General features: G+C 35.2%; 5 protein-coding genes and 1 long non-coding RNA gene across 9 annotated transcripts in view; 2 read left to right on the top strand and 4 right to left on the bottom strand.

Moving 5' to 3' along the window:
- Window positions 1–1,380: 1,380 nt before the first annotated feature.
- LOC117211533 lies at window positions 1,381–5,974 on the top strand. Its single transcript, XR_004488267.1, has 2 exons — window positions 1,381–4,498; window positions 4,720–5,974. It is a non-coding gene; the product is annotated as an uncharacterized LOC117211533 (long non-coding RNA).
- A 213-nt stretch (window positions 5,975–6,187) lies between these two features.
- LOC117211530 (DNA methyltransferase 1-associated protein 1) lies at window positions 6,188–8,056 on the bottom strand. Its single transcript, XM_033455504.1, has 6 exons — window positions 7,941–8,056; window positions 7,221–7,808; window positions 6,833–7,163; window positions 6,619–6,760; window positions 6,383–6,537; window positions 6,188–6,320 (listed from the first exon to the last, which is right to left on the bottom strand). Coding segments are annotated over exons 1-6 (1,323 nt in total). The 5' UTR covers window positions 7,943–8,056; the 3' UTR covers window positions 6,188–6,215.
- LOC117211532 (TM2 domain-containing protein almondex) lies at window positions 7,994–10,050 on the bottom strand. Of its 2 annotated transcripts, none has more exons than XM_033455508.1 (6): window positions 9,355–9,877; window positions 9,214–9,281; window positions 9,003–9,146; window positions 8,658–8,923; window positions 8,452–8,593; window positions 7,994–8,073 (listed from the first exon to the last, which is right to left on the bottom strand). In XM_033455508.1, exons 1-5 carry the CDS (start codon window positions 9,449–9,451, stop codon window positions 8,458–8,460), a joined length of 711 nt encoding a protein of 236 aa, XP_033311399.1. In that variant the 5' UTR covers window positions 9,452–9,877; the 3' UTR covers window positions 7,994–8,073; window positions 8,452–8,457. The 2 variants fall into 2 exon arrangements, with proteins under 2 accessions (XP_033311399.1, XP_033311397.1); XM_033455506.1 differs by lacking the exon at window positions 7,994–8,073 and adding an exon at window positions 9,926–10,050 and having other exon boundaries at window positions 8,144–8,593; window positions 9,355–9,590.
- LOC117211527 lies at window positions 9,963–14,004 on the top strand. Of its 3 annotated transcripts, none has more exons than XM_033455501.1 (10): window positions 9,963–10,082; window positions 10,688–11,563; window positions 11,624–11,875; window positions 11,941–12,220; window positions 12,301–12,578; window positions 12,668–12,811; window positions 12,893–13,136; window positions 13,194–13,336; window positions 13,399–13,534; window positions 13,611–14,004. In XM_033455501.1, exons 2-10 carry the CDS (start codon window positions 10,718–10,720, stop codon window positions 13,784–13,786), a joined length of 2,499 nt encoding a protein of 832 aa, XP_033311392.1. In that variant the 5' UTR covers window positions 9,963–10,082; window positions 10,688–10,717; the 3' UTR covers window positions 13,787–14,004. The 3 variants fall into 3 exon arrangements, with proteins under 3 accessions (XP_033311392.1, XP_033311391.1, XP_033311390.1); XM_033455500.1 differs by having other exon boundaries at window positions 10,023–10,155; XM_033455499.1 differs by lacking the exon at window positions 9,963–10,082 and adding an exon at window positions 10,322–10,499.
- A 158-nt stretch (window positions 14,005–14,162) lies between these two features.
- Window positions 14,163–15,864, bottom strand: LOC117211531 (eukaryotic translation initiation factor 6). The gene is made up of 6 exons (XM_033455505.1): window positions 15,604–15,864; window positions 15,338–15,423; window positions 15,065–15,240; window positions 14,816–14,992; window positions 14,547–14,728; window positions 14,163–14,471 (listed from the first exon to the last, which is right to left on the bottom strand). The coding sequence occupies exons 1-6, from the start codon at window positions 15,708–15,710 to the stop codon at window positions 14,462–14,464; spliced, it is 738 nt and encodes a 245-aa protein (XP_033311396.1). The 5' UTR covers window positions 15,711–15,864; the 3' UTR covers window positions 14,163–14,461.
- A 584-nt stretch (window positions 15,865–16,448) lies between these two features.
- Window positions 16,449–20,481, bottom strand: part of LOC117211521 (hemicentin-1-like) — a 102,201-nt gene continuing 98,168 nt past the window's right edge. Inside the window, exon 13 of the mRNA XM_033455488.1 lies at window positions 16,449–17,412. Coding sequence (XP_033311379.1) covers window positions 17,305–17,412 — 108 coding nt within the window. The 3' untranslated portion in view covers window positions 16,449–17,304. The remainder of the gene's footprint in view (window positions 17,413–20,481) is intronic.

Below are 20,481 nucleotides of genomic sequence, written 5' to 3'. Positions count from 1 at the left end.
CAGCGATAAAAAAAGAAAAAAAATATGCGCGCGTCAAACTCCGTTGGTTGATTCTTTACACAACCGTTGTGTAATTCGTATCACGGGATCAGGGTCGTTCGTTCGAGAAATTTTTATTCTATTCTCGTGTCGCGATTCTTCGAGCATCCGCAAATAACGAGACGGGGACAGTCGCTCTTCGTCAAATAACACAAACGGAGTACCAATGTGAATCGAGGGAATTCGGACGTGACACGCGAAACACTTTCGAGCAAAACGCAATGCCGTGACGATAGAGCCGAATGACCGTAAACCTGTCGAACGGTTTGCATCCTTCGCGATACGAGAGGACAAACTTCTTTCCCTCTGTATGACGTACGGTCGTATCGAAAATATTGTTTTCCATTCCGATAACGTAGCTTTAATTGTCGTTATATGGTTTACTTAAAAGAAGGAAAGGAGACGGGGAGAAAATGAGGAAGAGAAGGATCGGGAGTAAGAGCGCGAGCGCGTACCAGAACGCACGAGAGAACGAGAAAAATAATTGTGAGCTTGAACGTATGTAGATAGCGGTATGAGTGAGTGAAAGAGAGTGATGGACAGAAGGTGGGGAGGAGAGGGGAGGGGTTGTGGAAGAAAACCGAACAGAAGAGAACAGAAATTCCGCTTACAAAGGCTTAAAAATACATTCTCTTGGCAATGACAAGGCGCGAACGCACATATCAAAGAGAAGGAGACGCTGACGATTTAATAAAGTAACTAAATACTTAGCGATATTATTAGATACTTATATTGTAAGATACTTAGGGAAAAGTTAAAAAAGAAAAAAAGGAAAAGGATAAAGGTGTTACAAAGTTTCTATATATGATTAAAGATTATATTATTAAATACGTATTATATGTATATATATAGTATATATATATATATACAGTACATATAGTATATATATCGTATACACATATAGGTACACATCTATATGTATATACATATAGATATTATATATACATATACTGTTTTCGGGTGGTGATCCAGCCTGTCGAACGATTCGATCGCATGCAGATTGCAGATCGTTGTTGGACACGCAGTGGCGGGCGCGGGCGCGCGCACACACCCACACACGCACATCGCACTAGGTATACTATAAGACGTGTGTGCGCGCGTGCGAAAGTTGCACGCGTGAAAGATGCCAGTTAATTATCGATCTTCGGCGTACGCTATACGTTCTCTTACGATTAGTTACACGCAACAATACAGGTGCTCGCTTGCAACGTGCGCGCGCGCGTGCGCGTGTACGCACGACACACACACATATATATAAATATATACATATACGTGTGATATCGTTCGTTCCGATTTTTCTTTTCACGTATGTTATATACAAAGCACACGTATATATATATATATATATACATATATTTACATATATATATATACGTATATACATATATATATATTTTATGATTGTCGTTGTTGAATTCGTCGCATTACATAGGGTTTTACCCCCGTCCATCGCCGCAGTAGTAGACGTACTGGATACGACGTAATTGAGAAAAAGTACTTCGGATTTTACGAGGTAAACGGATGACGAGAGAAACCTAGGTTACCGCAGAATCTTAGATGAAAATGGATAAAGTAACAAAATATTATAAATAATTATACTATTATACATTATATACATATATTATCTACATACTTATATACATAAAGGCGCATATAAATATGTAAAGGTCTAACGTTGTATACGTCGGGATGAGAGAGTCCGAGGATAGGATGATTTTATTACGGCAACGCTTTCTTTCGCTCGTGCGTACGGATATATTTGATAATTGTCGCTCTTCTCTTAACCCTTTCTCTGCCCTTGAGTATTCGCTCCACGCGCGCCATATATCCCCGCGATCGTTCCCTTCCAAATTACACACCTTTTACATCGGTGAGTGGATCTTGATCGCTTCCCCGATACGATGCGAGTAGATGAAAAGATCGTGTCGCGATACTCTGCGCTTCGGGAACAGAAGGGCCGTTAGATCAACGATCTAAACTTATTTCTCCGTTACTCGATCTATGGGTGGTAAACAGAATATTTTTACGAAACTATCGTTCTAGCGACACGACCGTAGAATAATTTCAAAGCTACATTGTTAAATTACTATTCACCGATTGTTATATCAACGTTTATCTATTGTTTTTATCGTACAAACGACGACGTAGAGAATTAGAAGGAAAAGAAATTTTTCTAAAGGAAAAGCGTGGAGTTGGAGAATGACGACAGTACTAGGGTTAAATTGGAACGTACAAAGGTCGATTTTCTGTTTTTCGCGGATATTTAGGATACGTGCGATTAGACGAAACCAGCCTAGTACGTATATATACATGTATATGTATATGTAGATGTATCTATATATACGTGTATATATATACACATACACACGCACACGAGCATATATATGTATGTATATATATATATATTATATACACTTTCACATATACACAGACGTACACGTACAACACACCACACATACACAAATATACACATATGTATAAATATAAATATGAATTTTACTACGGATTGCAGCGTGCACGTGCAATTTGATCGGGAAACAACGAGGTCTCGATAAGCGTTCGATTTGACGATTTTTGTGATACCTGTCAAATATGTAAACGGCAAATCGATCTTCTCGATAGACGACCACGCTTTTCGTTTGTCTCAGTCACGATGTAATTTCGTACGGATACCGGTACGAGAGTATTCTCAACGGAGACAAGACAAATGCTGCACCAACGACCATATTATTTACACCTCACGCAGGATGATTTTCGGCTTATATCTAGAGAAATCGCTGATCGCGTGCGAGTTGAACGTTAACGAGGATATTACATGCAAGATAAAAAAAAAAAAGAAAAAAAGGAAAAAAAATCAGTACAGTGAATATCTCGCAGGAAGATAAATAAATAAATGAAAATACAACAGGCTGATGTTAAAGAGAAATGTCGCGGTAGGACCGATAGCGAACGAACATTTAGGATCGGTAATTGAACGTAGCCGATTACAACGTTTTCCTTTCTTCTGTCTTGTTCGATCGTAAAAACATATTTCACGTTATCTCGTCGATTACAATCGAAATTGCACGATTTGTTCTTTTATTCGAAATATCGAAATCTTGGAGTCTGTTACAGTTCGCCGGGGGATTTTAATTAAACGTCGTGCGGTGATCGTTAACGAAAATTGGTGATCGGCCGAATCAACGATCGATCGGATGCTCGACTTTCGTTCGACGTGTCGGTGCTATCGCGACCGATAACGCGTGCAATAAAACAGAATATGTAAACAATATTAATATCATTATATACAACATTTTTACGGCATATACGAATACGATGTAGAGAAAACAAGTGAAAACAAGTTTAGGATAATATTACTTGTTGTTGTCTACCATAGCGTTGTAGTTATATACAATACAGGTAGGAAATTATAGGCAAGCCGAAGCGAATGAGAGGGAGAACGAGTGCGAGAGTGTAATGGAACTGAGAGTAAACGCGTATGAACGATGTACGAGTGTGTGTTAGAGAAAGAGAAAGAAAGAAAGAAGGAGAGAAAGAGATGCGAATGAGACGAGAGAAAAAGAGAGGAGAAAATTTGATGCAATTGACGAGCGTACATGTTATTATTACGTAATAGCAACTATATATATATTCACATATATATGTATTGTACATATACCTATGTGTATATATATACATACTCGAGAAAGCTGCTTACTTGAAAGCAACCAACAACCAACAGAAGAAAACAAAAAAATCAATGATTAACATTATATACAGAAGTCTATACATATAAACTTTAAAGAACGTGTGCCTATGTGCGCACGTGCGTACGCGCGCGTACGTGCGGACACTCGACAACCCCGAATCCACCCGATTCCCACCTCCTGCCCAGCCAACCACCCTCCTCTGCAGCCTCTCTCTCCTTCCTCAACTCTCACATCCATCTATCCCCCTCTCTGCCCCTTCACCCTCATCTGTCCATCCATCCATCCATCCATCTATCCATCCATCTATCCCTTCTCCCCCTTCCCTTCATCCTTTCTCTTCCTGTCTTTCTGTGTCTCCCTCCATTCTACTTCACACGCACTTGCGCACATATCCATGACGCATTACCGTAGCCGTGTTGTGTAGGGAATGTCTTTAACGAATAAGATACGATTTCTCATGTTACATGTTATAAGAAGCAAAAAAAAAGAAAAAAAAAACGAAGCAGCAAAAGTAACTCAAAAAAGAAAAAAAAAGATAATAACGAGACAAATCTCTTCTCCGGTCAGTTGCAGGATCGCTCGAACGTTGTCGAATCAATAATCCTGTAGACGATTCCGTGTTGTGTCGGAAAAAAAGAAAGAAAGAAAGAAAGAAAGAAAGAAAGAAAGAAAAGAAAAGAAAGAAGCAGAGAAAAAATAGAGAAAAGAGGAAAGGAAGAAAGGAATACGTGACACGAGAGAAAAGGCGAAGGGAACTTTCGTTGAGGAATGTACGCATATACTCTGTACATTACAAGTTGTTCGTATTCATTATTATTGTTATTATTATTATCACTACGATTATTATAATTATTACTATTATTGCTACAGATATGTGTATATATGTATACATGTATATCAGTGTGTATATACATATAGACACGTATTACGCGTGTTTTGCCAGCCGCGGTGTTCCTTTATTCGTGGCTCAACTTTTTTCCCCTCTTTCCAGCCGACCCACTTGCTATGCCACAGCCAATGATCGTGCTTTTCTCGTCACAACAGAAAAATCTACAAGTCGATTAACAAACCGGCCGAAATATGAGAAAATGAAAATGCGATTGAAGATGCCATCGGGATAGGTTGACGCGTTCAATCGTTCATCATTCCGTTTCGTTGCCACCCTCTTGAAATTAAAGATTTTTTCGTTTAAAATGAAATTACAAAAAGTTAGAGTATGTTAGTTGTTTCATTTTGCGTTCAAAGACGAAACGATTACCGAAATGCATACTCGATGTTTCGTTATTCTGTTCGTTTGAGACGTCAGCCTATAAAAGTATGTATGTATTTCTCTAGAGAATGCCATCACGCAAAGGTGCATGTAGAATGTACATACATATCTTTAGGAAAGTTCCTTTGAAATCACTTTTCAAGTTCTTAAAGTTGCTTTCTCTTGTTCCATCGCTACGATTATATCACTTCCCTTGCTTATTGAAAAATATTTAACACTTTGTACTTTGTATCTATCTACGATTCGCGTTCCAGGTTTTTTCCATTTACAAATTGGACGATGAAAAACTAGAAAAAGTATTCCATTATTTTGTTTAATAGAGCTAATCGAGTATGACATTCCAGTCTAAGATATTTTCTTGGATATTTTTATTTTTTCGTCCTAAAGTATTAGTCTTAAAAATTAAAAAATATCGTGCTATCGGGATAATTGCGATCGAAACGTCAGCATATGGCATAAGAAGTTGAAAAAGAGACGAGAGGATGCACGATCCGCGAACAATGAATCGGATATGCGGGTCAACGATGTTAGCCAGCGTTGTGACCAGTTTTTCCTTATACTTAACTTTGACCGAGAGAGTCCTCACGGCACGGCGTAGATGGAAAAGTCGGGCGGTGGGTTATCGATCATTAAGAATCAGATATATATGCATTATTCCGTACCAAGTACGGCTAGAGCTATCGAGTAATTTAATATAGAATTAAAACAGTCAACTGTATCGCGATTAACGGAGCACGAACGAAGAAAGGCCTGCATCGACCATCTTTCCTCCACACTTTTAACCCGATTTCCCGTTCCTTCCAAAAAAAAACCCAGTTCCCGTTATTCTAATATTCCTGCCTCCCTCTAACCCTCAACAAAAACAAGATAACATATTGTAATCTATTGTAGATTGTTGTAGATAAATTATACGGTTTGACCGTACATTGTTACTTTTTGTCGACAATATAAAATACACAGATATATAAGTAATTAACGCCTTGTTCCAGTTATTTCATTCTTCGTTTGATACATTTTATGGTGATGACATTATGGAAGAGGAAGATAATTCAATTTTGCCATTTCTCTTAAATTACTTTTAATCGTTTCTAATAAAGAGTAAAAAGAAATAATACAAAGAGAGAAACATCGATTAAGCGTACTCGATAATTTGAATATCGCATTTCATCGTACAAGAAATTATTTACAGTTTTTATCTTTCTAAGCTATTATAGAAATTAGTGAGTAACAGATGGCATACTGGGTGAACCCACCACATCTATTATGTCTGCTTTAACTTCCGGCTCGCTTTTCGGTAACAAGGCAGGTGGTATCGTTAATGTCTGAAAATTTAACGTAATGTTATTTCTTGGTACAATTGAGATTCCTTATTTAAATAATGTACCTTCCCTGGTGCTAAAGCTTCGTATTGGTGCCTCAATGATTGCAACTCGTAATCGCACGTCGATAACGCGCTTCGAAGTTCATAGTGTAAAACGATATCGCTCCTTAATTCGTTAAATTGTTGACATATTTGCTCCGTGGGTGGTGGATTTAACTCTGAAATATAACCGTATTATTAAAGTAAAATATAAAAAGGAAGAAAAAATGAAACAATAAATAAATTGGATTTAAAGATACCTATACGAAGTTCATTAAGCATTTGTTCGATACCCTTCATTTTCTTTTGACCTAAGCTACTCGGCAATTTTATTCGCTGAGAACGGAGGGAAACACCGCTATTTTTGAAATCTGGAAACTTAATTCCAGCGGATTCTACTGTCTAAAAATTTTAAATTATTTATAATACATCCTTGTGTATAAACACAGTTAAGATCATTGACAAAATATTTACATGAGAGGTATCAGCTTTGTTTGGTCTACTTCGAGCAGAAGCTCCGCTCTTCTTTGCAGGTTTTCTTTCATTCTTCCTTGGATCAGCTTGGTGATCAGCAGCTGTTATTAATTTTTGCAAATCTTGAGTCTTTCTATCCCTCTCCTTCTTCCTTTGTTCGATTTTTCTCAACTCAGATAATAGCATTTGTTCCTCTTCTACTTGTTCCGGTGTCCTTTCAAACAATTTTTTTAACTGTTCTTTCCTGCGTTTTTCGTGTTCAGCATCAAACACATAAACCTTGTCATTGTGAGACTTTGCCCTTGTTAAAGCTGCACACACTTGATAATACCTAAACGATTATACAAATCTATAGATAGAAATTATAAAGTATACAATGTTTACTTGCCTTTCTTTTAAGTCCTCTACGGATCTTGTAGGGAACTTTGTAGAATCCCACCTGTCTTTGATTATGATAAACCTTAGATCGAACCTCCTACACAAATCAAACAAGTGATCGGTTTCTGCCCTTGTCCAACCATTTGTAACCAAATGTTGAACATATTCTGCATTAGTATATGTTGGAATAGGAACCTTTTTATTAAATTTAGCAAAAGGATATTCCTTTCCAGCATCTGCAACTCGTCTCCAATGGTGAAAAACAGCACCATCTGTCCTAGCGGGATTAGTAAATGGTGTCCACTTCCATGGTCTCACTTTTTTCATACCAAGTTTAGCTCTAACTTGTTTATATCCCTTTGCGGTATCCGTTGGAAATAGCGGAGGTACGTCGGTATTATCTTTACAGAGCAATGCAAAGACTTCACGATGCATGCCCTCCGGTCTCTTCGGCACTTTGTATTCATATTTTTTACGATTTTTCTTGTCACTACCTATAATTGATTCCTTCGTGAGCTCACTTGTGGTAGGTACCTCGATGTCTAATATATCGCGGACATCTGCCATGCTATCAAGTTTCGATAAACTTTTGTCCTTCCTGTGTTTAGACATTTTACATTGAGGTTATGTTACAATCCAAAGTATTCGATGTTATACTAAATTTATAAGATAAAAACTTTATAACATATTTAAAAAGTAAAGCTTTTTATTTATTTTGTTATGTACATACATTGTTAAATATTCGCCTTCTCCTCATTCGCGATTCACAGACACCCAAAGCGATATTAGTTCCTCGAACTGACTAAATTCGCACGGATTTTTTGAACGACTCCGCTAGAGGTTGTTGAAGATTCCCCCCACCTCTATAGTTGCGGAATGAATGAAATTAGAAGTTATACATGTAATAAGTAATATCAATTATAAAACACTGAAAACAATACAATAAAATACCGTTTTATTGCACAAGTTAAAGTGTACATTAATAATTTTGAAATTATATCAATTATCCAGAAGATTATACAAATTAGACAATACCATAATTTTTTCTATGCTTATGAAAGGCTTCTATTTAATGTTTCATGTATATATCACATAATAATTCAGTTCTTTTGAAAGTGATAGGTAAAAATTCCACTTCTTCTAGATACTGATTGAGTAACCAATAAAATCCAATTACTTAAATCTATAACTTATAAAATTATAAATTTCACTATTTCTATATACAATATACTTATTATTACATCTATTTAAACATATAATGATCCATCTGCTGGACCTAAATATCTCATAGATATAAGCATCACATCAATTAATGTCCATACTCCAAGTCCTCCAAAACTAAACAATTTACCAATACCTTCTTGCCAATGACCTAAATAAAATCTGCAACACGTGTTCAAAATAAGAAGCATTTTAGTCAACATTTAATGTACTAAATATAACATACCGATCGGCACCAAAACCTCCTAAAGTAATGCTCAAGAATAAAGCAACAGACCAACGATATCCCACAGTCCAATTGCATAATAAATTTTTCATAAACCTACGCCTTCCAAGACATAATATATCATCTTTTACTGTACAATTTGTCCTATAATACTGTCGTGGAGAAGCTATAGAGCTGCATGAATTCTTATGTTGACATTCGTGCTCCCAATGGTCTGTTTGATAGCAGTAACGACATATATACTTCTTTTGAAAGAACTGTTCACCCTGGAAGTTTCATATGTTAATCAGTATAAATACATATCAGATACTAATGTAAGATAAACAATATTATCTTGTTACTTACAACACAATCAATATTCTCTAAAACAGAACAATTAGCTACATATACAGCACCATATACGCAATTGGGATTTAAATCACATTTTAAACAATCTCCACTTAATTCTGAACAAGCAATGCCATTTGGACATAATCTTAAAATTTCTTCCTATCAACATTATAATTATTTAGACAATTTCTTGTTATTAAAATAGCAGTAGTAAATTTTATATTACCTTTGTACTAGTGTAAGCTGGTGTTGAGTTTACATTAGCTTCTTTTTGTGCATATTTGATTGCACTCTCTGTGATCAAAATTGTTAGTTGTAAGTATCTTCAGAAATAATTTGTACAAACACTTAAGCGAACTATAATTACCATGATCATAACCCATATGAGCCTGCTTGGCAGTAGTCGAGAAAATTGCCAGAAGAATAAAAATCACATTTCTCGAATTAATACGAACAACATTCATTATGAATACTATTTAATTAATCAAACCAATGCTCCACGTATACACAAATTCGATAATTTTTTACTTATTTATGTATAGAAAATCATAATTCTGTTCATTCTAGTAGCCCGTTCGAAATCTGAATAAAATTTTACTCTTCCTGATAATTAAAAACCAATCTTAGAATTAGTTATAAAAAATGATTGAATTTGCTCTTAATCAAAACAAAGCATTGTGATCTAAAAACTAATGATCTTGGACTTTTTGCACACATTCGTTCTTTTGACATTATCTAAATTCCTAGATAATATTTCGTAAATATATCTTAAATGTGAAAAGCGTATCAGTTTGTAACAGATTTTTGCATAGGACCTATTATCAATTTGGACATTGTTTTGTTATAACATTTAAGTACTTATATATAAATTACATTAATTATTTTCTATTATTAGAACAATTTTATTTACTATTAAATGTACAAATAGACATATGAACCTTTACGATTGGCTGATATTTTCCTTGACCTCCAAGAGTAGATTATTTGTATTGCGTATTTCTAACGAATTCTGATTTAAAAGAGACTCTATATAATATTTCTTTTCAGGCAAATCATCTAACATATCGTAACTTGTAACGCGTATGATAATATTCTGTAAATATTGAAAACTTGATTATTTTATTAATGTGAAGACAAGACAAGAGAATTTTCTCTTAAAGTCATTTGTGTTCGTATCAATAAAACCAATGTGAATTACTATCTAATGCTATAAACGAATAGATAGCTTTTTCGTAAAGAAACGTGCAAAAATAATAAACTTGTGTGTAGCTGCATTTGTTTCTACTAATCAGCTGACTTCCGGAACTAATACGAGAGAAAATATTAGTGAGGCTTTTCATTCTTTTCACTTGACAGAACAGCATACCTGTAGAAGCAAACAAATCTTTTATTTGTTGACAATTTTGTGCATCAAAGACTGACACGATTAACATTTTGTAATCTAGACTTGCTTGGAAAGAAAGTAATTGTAAACTCTATATAATCGTAATATTAATATAAAATAATTCGGAGGTAAATAGTATTCACTAACACATTTTTGTGATGTACAGTATTATAAGACAGTTATAACAGTTCTATTTAATAAAATTTTACAACTATACATTAACTAAAAAAATAATTTATAATTAGTAATATTTCTATATGATATATTCATAATTTAAAGTAAGTAAGCAAAGTAATTTTAGTCCACTTTTTAATAGATAATTTGCTGCTATCATCTTAAAAATAATATGAGTTCTGAAGAAGGTGCAAGTAACAGTCAGAAGAAAAATGAAACAAGATTAGAAGAAAGTTTAAAAAAAAATGGTAATCAATCAATTGAACAGCCGACTAAATCATCTAAAGTTATACAACTTGAAAGTAAATTAAATGGAGATCAAGCAAAATTAAGTAATAAATTAGGAGACAATAGTGCCAAGAATCATTTGTCTTCAAAAGCTTCGATTGCATTTACTAATGGTACAAGATCTATGCAAAGTAATACATGTAGTTTTACCAATAGTATGGACCAAGATACAAGTCAAGATATATTGAATGCAAGTGTATCTTCCATGTTTTTAAATACCAACAATATTAAATCTCAAACTATGAATACTGCTGTTACAAGTCAATTGAAGCATAAGACTGTAATGAGTACGAGCGCTTTGAACTTGCCTAAGCCTCCAATGCATATAAATTTATCTTCCAGTCAAAATAACACACATGTGAATCATTGTATATCAGGATCTTTTAATACTGGCGCTACATCCAGTGCTACTTTATATTTAAATAATTCAGCACCAGTTTCATCTGCAATACAGCCAAATATATCAACAGCTAAACCAAACGAGGATATTGATATGAAAAATAATGTAGATTATATCTCTGGAATTGAAAAGTGTCCATCAAAAGTGTCATGTAGTTCAGATTCTAGTCCTGAAATGGGCAGTGTCTGGGCATCAAGGTCCTATGGATCTAACAGCCTATTAAATAATATAGGGGGTAGTATAGGTTCAACAAGTCAAGGAACATGTTGTTTTTTAAGACCTAACATTAATGGGAATAGGGAAGTGCCAGGACCAAGTGGATTACAAAAAGTGAGTTTTATTATTGTGCTATAATATGATATGTTATAAATTCACATGTTTGTTAACTAGAATACACAAAGAGAACAGAATGAGAGGAAGGATTCAAGTTCTGGAAATGAAGGTGATATGTCGGATGGAGAAGATTATTGTATTTACATATACAAAGGAAATGATGATGTAGTTTATTTAATTCAAAAGGAAGAGATAAATCAAGGACAAGTGGAAGAACGTGAGGAAGATGAACAATGTCATAGTGGTAGATCAAGTCCAGAGATGGACTTTTTGGAAATGGATTTTGATCCTGGGCCTTCTTGTGAACAGGTATTGAATTGTGATGAGAAAATCATAATTCTCTCTCACTAGTTACTTTAACATTCTTAATATAGGATACAGGAGACAGTGATATGGCCTCTATAAATGAAGATATACAGAATATAGCATTAGATAATGTAGATCCAGATCCAGTATTAAATGATTTAAGTAGTGGTAAAGTTGTGGCTAAACAAGGAATTACAGCAACATCTCAAAACCCAAAGCAAAGTGTACAAAATGTGAATAATGCAGAGCTTCAGCAATGTTCCAGCAGTAATCCACCTGTTCCTGAACCAAGCATACAGCCAAATTATCCTTCACCATGGATGCCAAGTACTAGTAGTAGTGGAGCAGGTACTTTACTTTTGTTATATCAATATACTTTGAGAAGATACAGTTTGTTTAAATTAGTGTATTAAATTGTTAATCTATAGGAAAATGGGAAACTACTAAAATACATTGTAAGAGAAAGTGTCCTCTTCAAGAATCATATGGATATCATAGTACAAGCGGAGACCTTATTTCACCAGGTGACAATAGAGATTCAGATGCTGAATTGTGGGTTGAATCTTCATCAGCTTCCGTTCCAGAAAATTCGAATTTAAGCTCTCGGAGAGTGAATCTCAGTTCAACTCTTTATCATCGTATGATGGCAAAGAAATTGATGCTCAATAAGCAAGCTGCATTTAATCAGAGTGGTGACTCAAATCTAGTTAATACAGCTTATTATAATTTGATATATTTTTATCTATTACGTGCAACTGTAATAATTTATGCAAGTGTTTATTCATATACATTTAGGAAAACGAATTATCTAATGAACGATTAGATGGCCTTATAATAGTTGAAAAGGTTATGCTATGGAGCGAACAAGAAGCTACAGTGAAACAAGTAACTCAAATAGCAACTTCTGCATGTGGTGCTACTGCTGCGATAAATGCTTTAGTATGTTTATTATCAAATATTTGTGCTATTTCAATATTTTTACAGTGATTCAATTAATTAATTAAATAATGATTTTTGTAGTTGGCTTTAAATGTACCATTTTCATTAGAAACATTAATAAAAGGTGTCAATACCAGGCAAAGAGAACTGGGTACGCCACTACCGCGATATTTATACAGTCGATCAATAGCTGGATCGACACACGGAGATTTGGCTCGTGGTATAGCTTTATGTACAAATGGGTCAGTTATAACAAAGTTTTTTGCATTTTATCCGGAAAGAAAAGTTTCATTGTCCCATTGGTTACACTATTGGATATCAAAAGGTACGTAATCGATAAAATATGCTTTGGAAAAAGTATAAACATCTTAGTTTATTTTAGGTGCTGTACCGATAGCAACGCTGAATTTGCAACATTGTGGAGGAGGATATGATATTCCAGATGCATGGCATCATCAAATGATATTTGGTGTAGGACAAGCAGGAATTTATTTAACTAATCCATTAGAATGCTTACCTGAACAGGTAAGATTATAAACGAAATAAGTTAATTATTTAAATAATATGTAAATTTTTATCAATTTTAGTATGTCTGGCATCAACTTGTAAGTCCTAGCATTTTACTAGTACGAAGAGATGATGTTTTGGCTCATTGGAATCCCAATACGGATTTAACACCACTTGCTGTTATGGATCAAAAGTGGCGAAAGCTCAACGTTTTTGGTATGTTTCATATTTATATTAATTGTGAACCAATATTGTAAACAATGAACACTATTCTTTTGTCATTTATTACTAGGTCAAGTTGTAAATATGATACGCGATACCCAGAGGCGCCAACTTAAGAATCGAACTACTAGTGTAACTCATATTCGTATTCCTGCATCTTATCAAGCAGGTATTACATTAGTTATGTGTGCAGACTCTGCAGCTGCTTCCGAATTGTTACATACCGAACAATTACCATTACTCTAGTCTTGTTGATCAAAATTATTAACATCCAGGCTGCCCCTTTTTATTTGTAATAGATTTAATTAGCAGGCTGGTCCGCACAATGTTATTGACAATGGCTCATTTACTAAGTAAGACAGCTGGGGTCATAATCGAAATAATTTACATTTTTAACGCAGATGTTTGTATTCAAAGAGAATATTACGGATTAAAATATATTTCAATAGAATATTTCCGTTTTATATGCAGTTATATTTATCAATTCATACATCAATTCAATACAAAAAATATTAACAAAGTTAAGGAAGTTTAGTGGGAAAATAATTTATTACACATAATATCAAGAATTCATCTCTTTAATTAAATATAATAAAGGTAAGTATTACTTTCTTTCTATCTATCTGATTTGATGATTTAGCATTATTTATTTTTTATTTCGAGATATTTTTTTAGATACATTCCATTCAATAGACTACATTTCATTCGGTAAAAGTTGTTTGGATGGTCCATGAAAGAACTTAATAATACATTTAGTGTAAATATTAATATAGAATTTTACTACAATTATAAATTACTTTGTGTCGGAATTATACAGAAAGTGGATTTACTGCAGCTGTATTGTTGAATGCATAATGCTTATTGTTTTGTGCAGTATTGACATAGTCTACTGTTAAACATTATTTATATATTTTGCTTTGATTAAGACATACTGAAACAAGTAGAAGATATTAGTTAATATTATCATATCTGGTTAACGTTATCATTAATACCTAATGTACATTACCTTTCTATAAGTGACGCACGCATAGTTGACGTAATAGCAGTTGGAACAGCTTCATTAAGTTTAAAAACGCTTTCAATAACTGAAAGTTCTGTCGAAGTTGTATCCATACCGCAGAAGGCAACCCAATCATTTACAACCATTCCTCCAGCTATAACATCACTACCTCTATTTACTGTGCCTGCCTGTACATGGTATTTTACTTTGGTAATTAAACATTTAACTTCTTTGTCTTTTATGTCCTATTTTTTAAATATATGAAATTATCTTACCGCGAGTGGTACTTGCAACAAAGATGATAATTCATCTTGATCTTGTATGCATGTTTTTGGATGTACTAAACCACCTTGATTCGATAATACAGAGTACGAACCTACAAGAACATTGCTTGCCACAGTTTGCCTAAATACTTCTACATTCAATGTATCAGTTAAAATTTCTTCTGTTTCCTATGAAATAATATCAATGATAAGTATTCCTAGAGAAAAGAAATTAAGATTATTCCTTAGTATAATACTTGCCCTATCAAGATCAGGATGTACTAAAGCAACATGGTCATTGCAGGCAATAACATTGCCCAGAGCAGATAGCCTTTCTTCAACTCTTTGTACTTTAACATTATCTGGCAGGGAATTTCGTATATGCTGTAGCTCTGTATCTGTTGTTGTGTTTGGCACCAATAACCCATTTTTGTTTCCTGTTGAAATTTACTTTTCATGCTTAAAGCTTTTATTCAACGGTATAACACGGTTAATTTCAAACTTTAGAGATTAGAACCCTCATATCGTGCTTACCTACGCATAGTCGACCAATTATACGACATCCTGCAACTGACGCGTGAATTATAGGTATGGTTTCAGCTAATTCTGCCTCAAATACACTGTAATTACCAATAATATTTGTTTTATGAATTATAGAAACATAATACGTGTTATGTTAACGCATGTTGACAATGCAGGGTTATGAAATTGTCAAGTTGTCGGAAAAAATTATTGTATTGCACAACATAAGTTTAAGTATAATTGAAGATAAAGTGATAATGACTCATTCTTATTGATACCTGTAAAAATTCTCGGAACCACCGATTGCTACCAAACAATAAGAATTTGTTAACTTGGAAAACACCCCAACTTCGTTGTTATTTTCAAATTGTACACGTACCGCCATGATTATAAATTTATTGTGATTTCAACCAGAATTTTGCAACTGTTATGTTAGATTTTAATCAGTGTTTATGCACCGTGATATACACGCTAACCTGTGTTTTACACTTTACACGATAGCACGAGGTTTATCACATGACTGGACGGCTAAACATGTGAAAAGCTCGTTCACATGGGTCGAGCCATTGTCTGCCCTCTTGTGATAGAACATTGCAACTAGCTACTTTCGAAATTTACCACAAGCTTCCTGTTCTATGTAGCAACTTGTATACGTAATTGCATGTAATCATTTGAAATCGTTCGCGTCTCTTAAAATACAAATTGTGTTATTCTTGTATATGAAATTGAGGTAAAACTAAACACGAATTGCTTCGCCAAAAACATATTACGAAGTTACTAAACAAAGCATATTTTTTCTAGGACAACTTAATCATCATTATATCAGATAAATTTTACTTACGTTTGCTTAATAACAATGATGCATTTAACACTTTCTTTTTTACTTATATTATACAGTCTCCATAGAAGTAACATCGCTAATCCAGTACGTCAAGATAATTTAAATAAAATAAAAAATTTCAAATAATCCCCGCGATTGGTCGAAAATACATCCACCTTGAACGTTAAGTCATTCGAGGTACGCGATATCGACCGATCGATTTCACTTGACCGGTTGTTCTTTAGTCGATAATACGCAACAATCAGGTATCATTAGTCGGTGCTTACAATTAACGAAGACAAATGATGTTTGCACAATTCCTTTATTGAAAGTCTTTTGATAATACTGGCAACAGTCATGCGAAGGAAAGAGAAACGTTTTCAAACGAATCGTTACGTTGCGTGATTTTTCGAACGTTCGATAACTCGCAGACATGAGCGTAAGTTAGACTCGACGTTCGCACAATATTAATAAAACCAGCAATTGTTAAAAATCACCGCTTTATTAACAACATTATCGCAAGCATTATAAATACCTTTTGATATAGTTTTCATTTTGATTGGTACTGAAATCGTAGAGATCGTCTTTGTTAGAACATATTGGCAGTATTAGTTGCGAGAAAATGATTTTTCATTATGCAATCTATCGATTAACGTTAAAAGTCACAATCCTATCGGTGTCTTCGGTAGTCTCGAATTTTATCGACGCCAACATTACCGACCGAATGGCACGTATTCAGTGTTCTCGTTCGTTCGAGCGTACTCTTCGTCGAATCTGTGTACAGGAAAGGGAAATCTGTCACGTAAAAAGAAGAAAGAAAGAAAGAAAGAAAGAGAAATCAAAACAAAAGTTCGTTGACTGGAAGTATCGACCGACGATGCAAAACATCTCACTTTGCGTCGAATATTTTTTCTGCCGAATCATACAAACGAAATAGGGACAGGAAAGAAAAGAGAGGCAGAGGTAGAGAGCGAATTATTCGTAAATCTTGTCTGTTTTTGATTGCGTGCCACTTTTCAGTCTCGTCCTATCGATTCTTCTGCCATCTCCATCTTTATCTTCTTCTCGTTTCTCCTGTTTGCCTCCGGTTCCCCATAGGACGCGTGTATGTTTGTGCGATCAATGTGTACATCAATAGAAAATAGAAATAGTAAACTCTTCAGTTGTTCGAGCTCGGCTTGAACGTCGTGTACTGCGGCGGCTTCTCGATCTTGCAATGGGGCTTCAGGGTTGCTAAACGATCTGGTTTGAGAAACAGCTGCTCCCCCTGCACAATTTTCATCTTAAGGATCTTAACCCATTAAGGACCAAGCGGCGAGGTAATGCACAAAAGTTGCGAAAACGCAACATTATTGAAAACAACTGAACTTATATAATCCTTTCTTAAGATACAAAAAGTGTATTAAAGTATATTACAGAAGTCCATAGAAAAAGGTAGGTAATATATAGTGGTGTAAATATCTACTTTAACGTTTTCAAAATTTCATTATATTGTAGGATCTGCGATGAAGAGAAGAATATCAAGCAAATGGAATTTCCTTTCACAACCACAACGATAGAAAGCAAAACGAGAGGAAAAATTGCGAGTGAAATGTTGCGTTCACACAACGTTGACTTTTAACAGTGGCGGATCGAGAGGAGGGGCGATAGGGTGATTAACCTTCAAAAATAATAAAATATAAATATATCACTATTATCACATTCTGAAAAATTTGTTAGGCATATAATTAATGTAAATTGAATTATTTGATCTGGAATATCAGATAGAGATATTAAAACATAAATTACCTACGAAATATAAATGAAGCATATTTTAAATCTTGCGCGCATTTCGCTCCTCCTCCAAGAGAGGCCACTGGATCTGCCATTGACATTTAATGGGTTAAGAGATTGCGAATTTGATCGCATTCAAGGTAAATACGCGCGTAACCGTAAGCGCCTGGGTAATAAAACTCTATGGATAGTATATGCTACGGGTGATTACTTAGCAGTCGGAAATAATAAACTATAGAATATATGTAGGTGCGGTTTGTGCAAATATTCTGATATGTACGTAGAAAGAAACAGGGCCGTTTTATTCTTCGGGTTATGATCGGCTCATTGTTCTCCACGTTATTATTAGATATTTATTGATGCCGTTCATTACGATGCGCCGGTATTGACGCGGCAATGCTGCCAAAATGATGCGTTTTATTATGTAAATACGCTGCTGACGAGGAAAATATCGTGACAATTGGACGAAGCAATTACCAATTGAAAATTGTCATCGAATAAAGTAGGCATTAATCGCATTGTTTCAATGAAATTTTTCAAAACGCATCACTTTGTTACCAGCTGCGACATAATTTTCAACGTGTCTAATGAGTTTCGAATATCCGCAAATACCGAATAAATATTCGCGCGCATGTTAATATTATCGACATCGATGTAAATAACGTCCTGATAAACGTTATGAATAAATATTTAGACTGGTTTGGTAATCGAAATTTCATAAAACGTTGGAATTTTCGTTCGATCAAAATATTTGTTCTTTCAGGTTGGATAGGACAAAAAAAAAAAAAAAAAGAAAAAATATCGTGATTTCTCGTCCTATAAAACGGTCCTGGGTTCGTTTGGATTCTTATATCAAACGGGGATATATATATACTAGGAAAGTGAAGCAAACAGTGCTCGATGTTACGCAAACGTGTCACATACTGTACACGGTTTCAAACAGGTTGATATCGATAATTTGTATAGGTATGTACTTGCGTGGCATGCTCGCGATCGTTTCCGCGATGGTAAAAGGGATATTACGGGGTCTGATAACAAACGGACAAGCACACGCATCTGTATGATTATTTTTTAATGACAACATGATACACGAAAGAGAGTACTCGAAGCTCGTTCGAGCTGCTTCTACACAGAGCGTCATACAGCGTCGTCTCACGTAGATTGCTTGGTTACAGGCATGGACGAAGTTCACCGACGGCGATGACAGTCTCGAAACGCAAGCAGCGAGGCTAATTAATGGTTACAATGATCCTGTGCTAACGATGACAATGACGTGTTGCGATCAGACGAAGCGCGAATGTGACGAGAAGAGAGAGAGCGAGAGAGAGAGAGAGAGAGGGAGGGAGAAGAAACGTCGTCTCAACGAAGATAAGTAAAAGATATGTACACAGAAATGTCAGCATGCACGCGGAATTTGCGAGGTCGTAACATGCTCGGTAATAATCGTCGTGGAACGCAAATCAAGGGGAAATCCCTTCGAACGATTAAATTACATCGTAAATTTCGTTCGTTTGGTAGCGATAGCGCCCACGTTGCGCCTTTTCACGGTTCGGTTTAAGTAAATAGCAATTTGCTCTCTTGTCCATCGATTTTCGGAGAAACCAGTTAAGCGTGTGTACAAGACGGAACTTAACGTTATCGAGCCGCGGAATTGTTCTGAATAATCGTAAACTTCGATTAGTAATTAGCATTACTGTAACCTATCCCAATCGTTCGAAGGGGTAATTCTCAGTAATCGCTGATACGCTTATTCGAAGTTGGATTGTTTAAACGAATAGATCGGTAATCGAACATGCGATTATCCGTGGCTTTTAATTACATTGGCGGATGCTCGCCGTCCGATTATTATAATAACAATAAATCTGTCGGTAATGAGATTTATCGTAAGTAATTATCTTCAGTACCATCTATATTTATATATAAATTTTCGAAGTCTCCTTGATACCTCGATATACAGTGATCAGGCAATGATTCAGCCGATGGTATACTTACGAAATAAGTATACGTATACGTATGTATACTGTTTTTTAAAATAAGAGTCTGTCTTTCGTTTAGAAACGACAACGCCGACAAACGCGCGCTCGTCCTAGAAATAGTGGTGTTTGGATGCAAGAACGAAACGAAAGCGATGGGAAAGATGCAAGCCGAATGGACCAAATCAAACTCCTAACCCAATCTCGTTCTTCACGGTACAACAGTCGCTTCTCTTATAACGCGCGACCAATTTCTGGTTTCTGTCGAGTAATACAGAGACAACATTCAAAATTCTAATACTTAATTTACCAGCTGTATGTTTTCCACGCGATGCCCCGCGGAAGTGGGTCAGATTATATCATCGAAATGGCTCGAGAGAAAAGTTAAATTAGGATTCGTTTCCTTTTTGCGGCCGACCTGCAACATTCGTTTCTACTTGCCGTTACTTCCAAGACACAGTCCGACCCCCGTAGCACGAACCGTATAGAAAACGTTCGCGAACCGATTATTCTTTCGATTGTTCACCGTTAATTAACAAGCAAAGGATCTAATAGTCGGACTGATTTGAGAAAGTGGCAGTCGCGTTAAA

The sequence above is a fragment of the Bombus bifarius genome, unplaced genomic scaffold (assembly GCF_011952205.1).
Source record: "Bombus bifarius isolate JDL3187 unplaced genomic scaffold, Bbif_JDL3187 scf7180000008239, whole genome shotgun sequence".
Taxonomy (NCBI): domain Eukaryota; kingdom Metazoa; phylum Arthropoda; class Insecta; order Hymenoptera; family Apidae; genus Bombus; species Bombus bifarius.
This window is presented reverse-complemented; position numbering and strand designations above follow the sequence as displayed.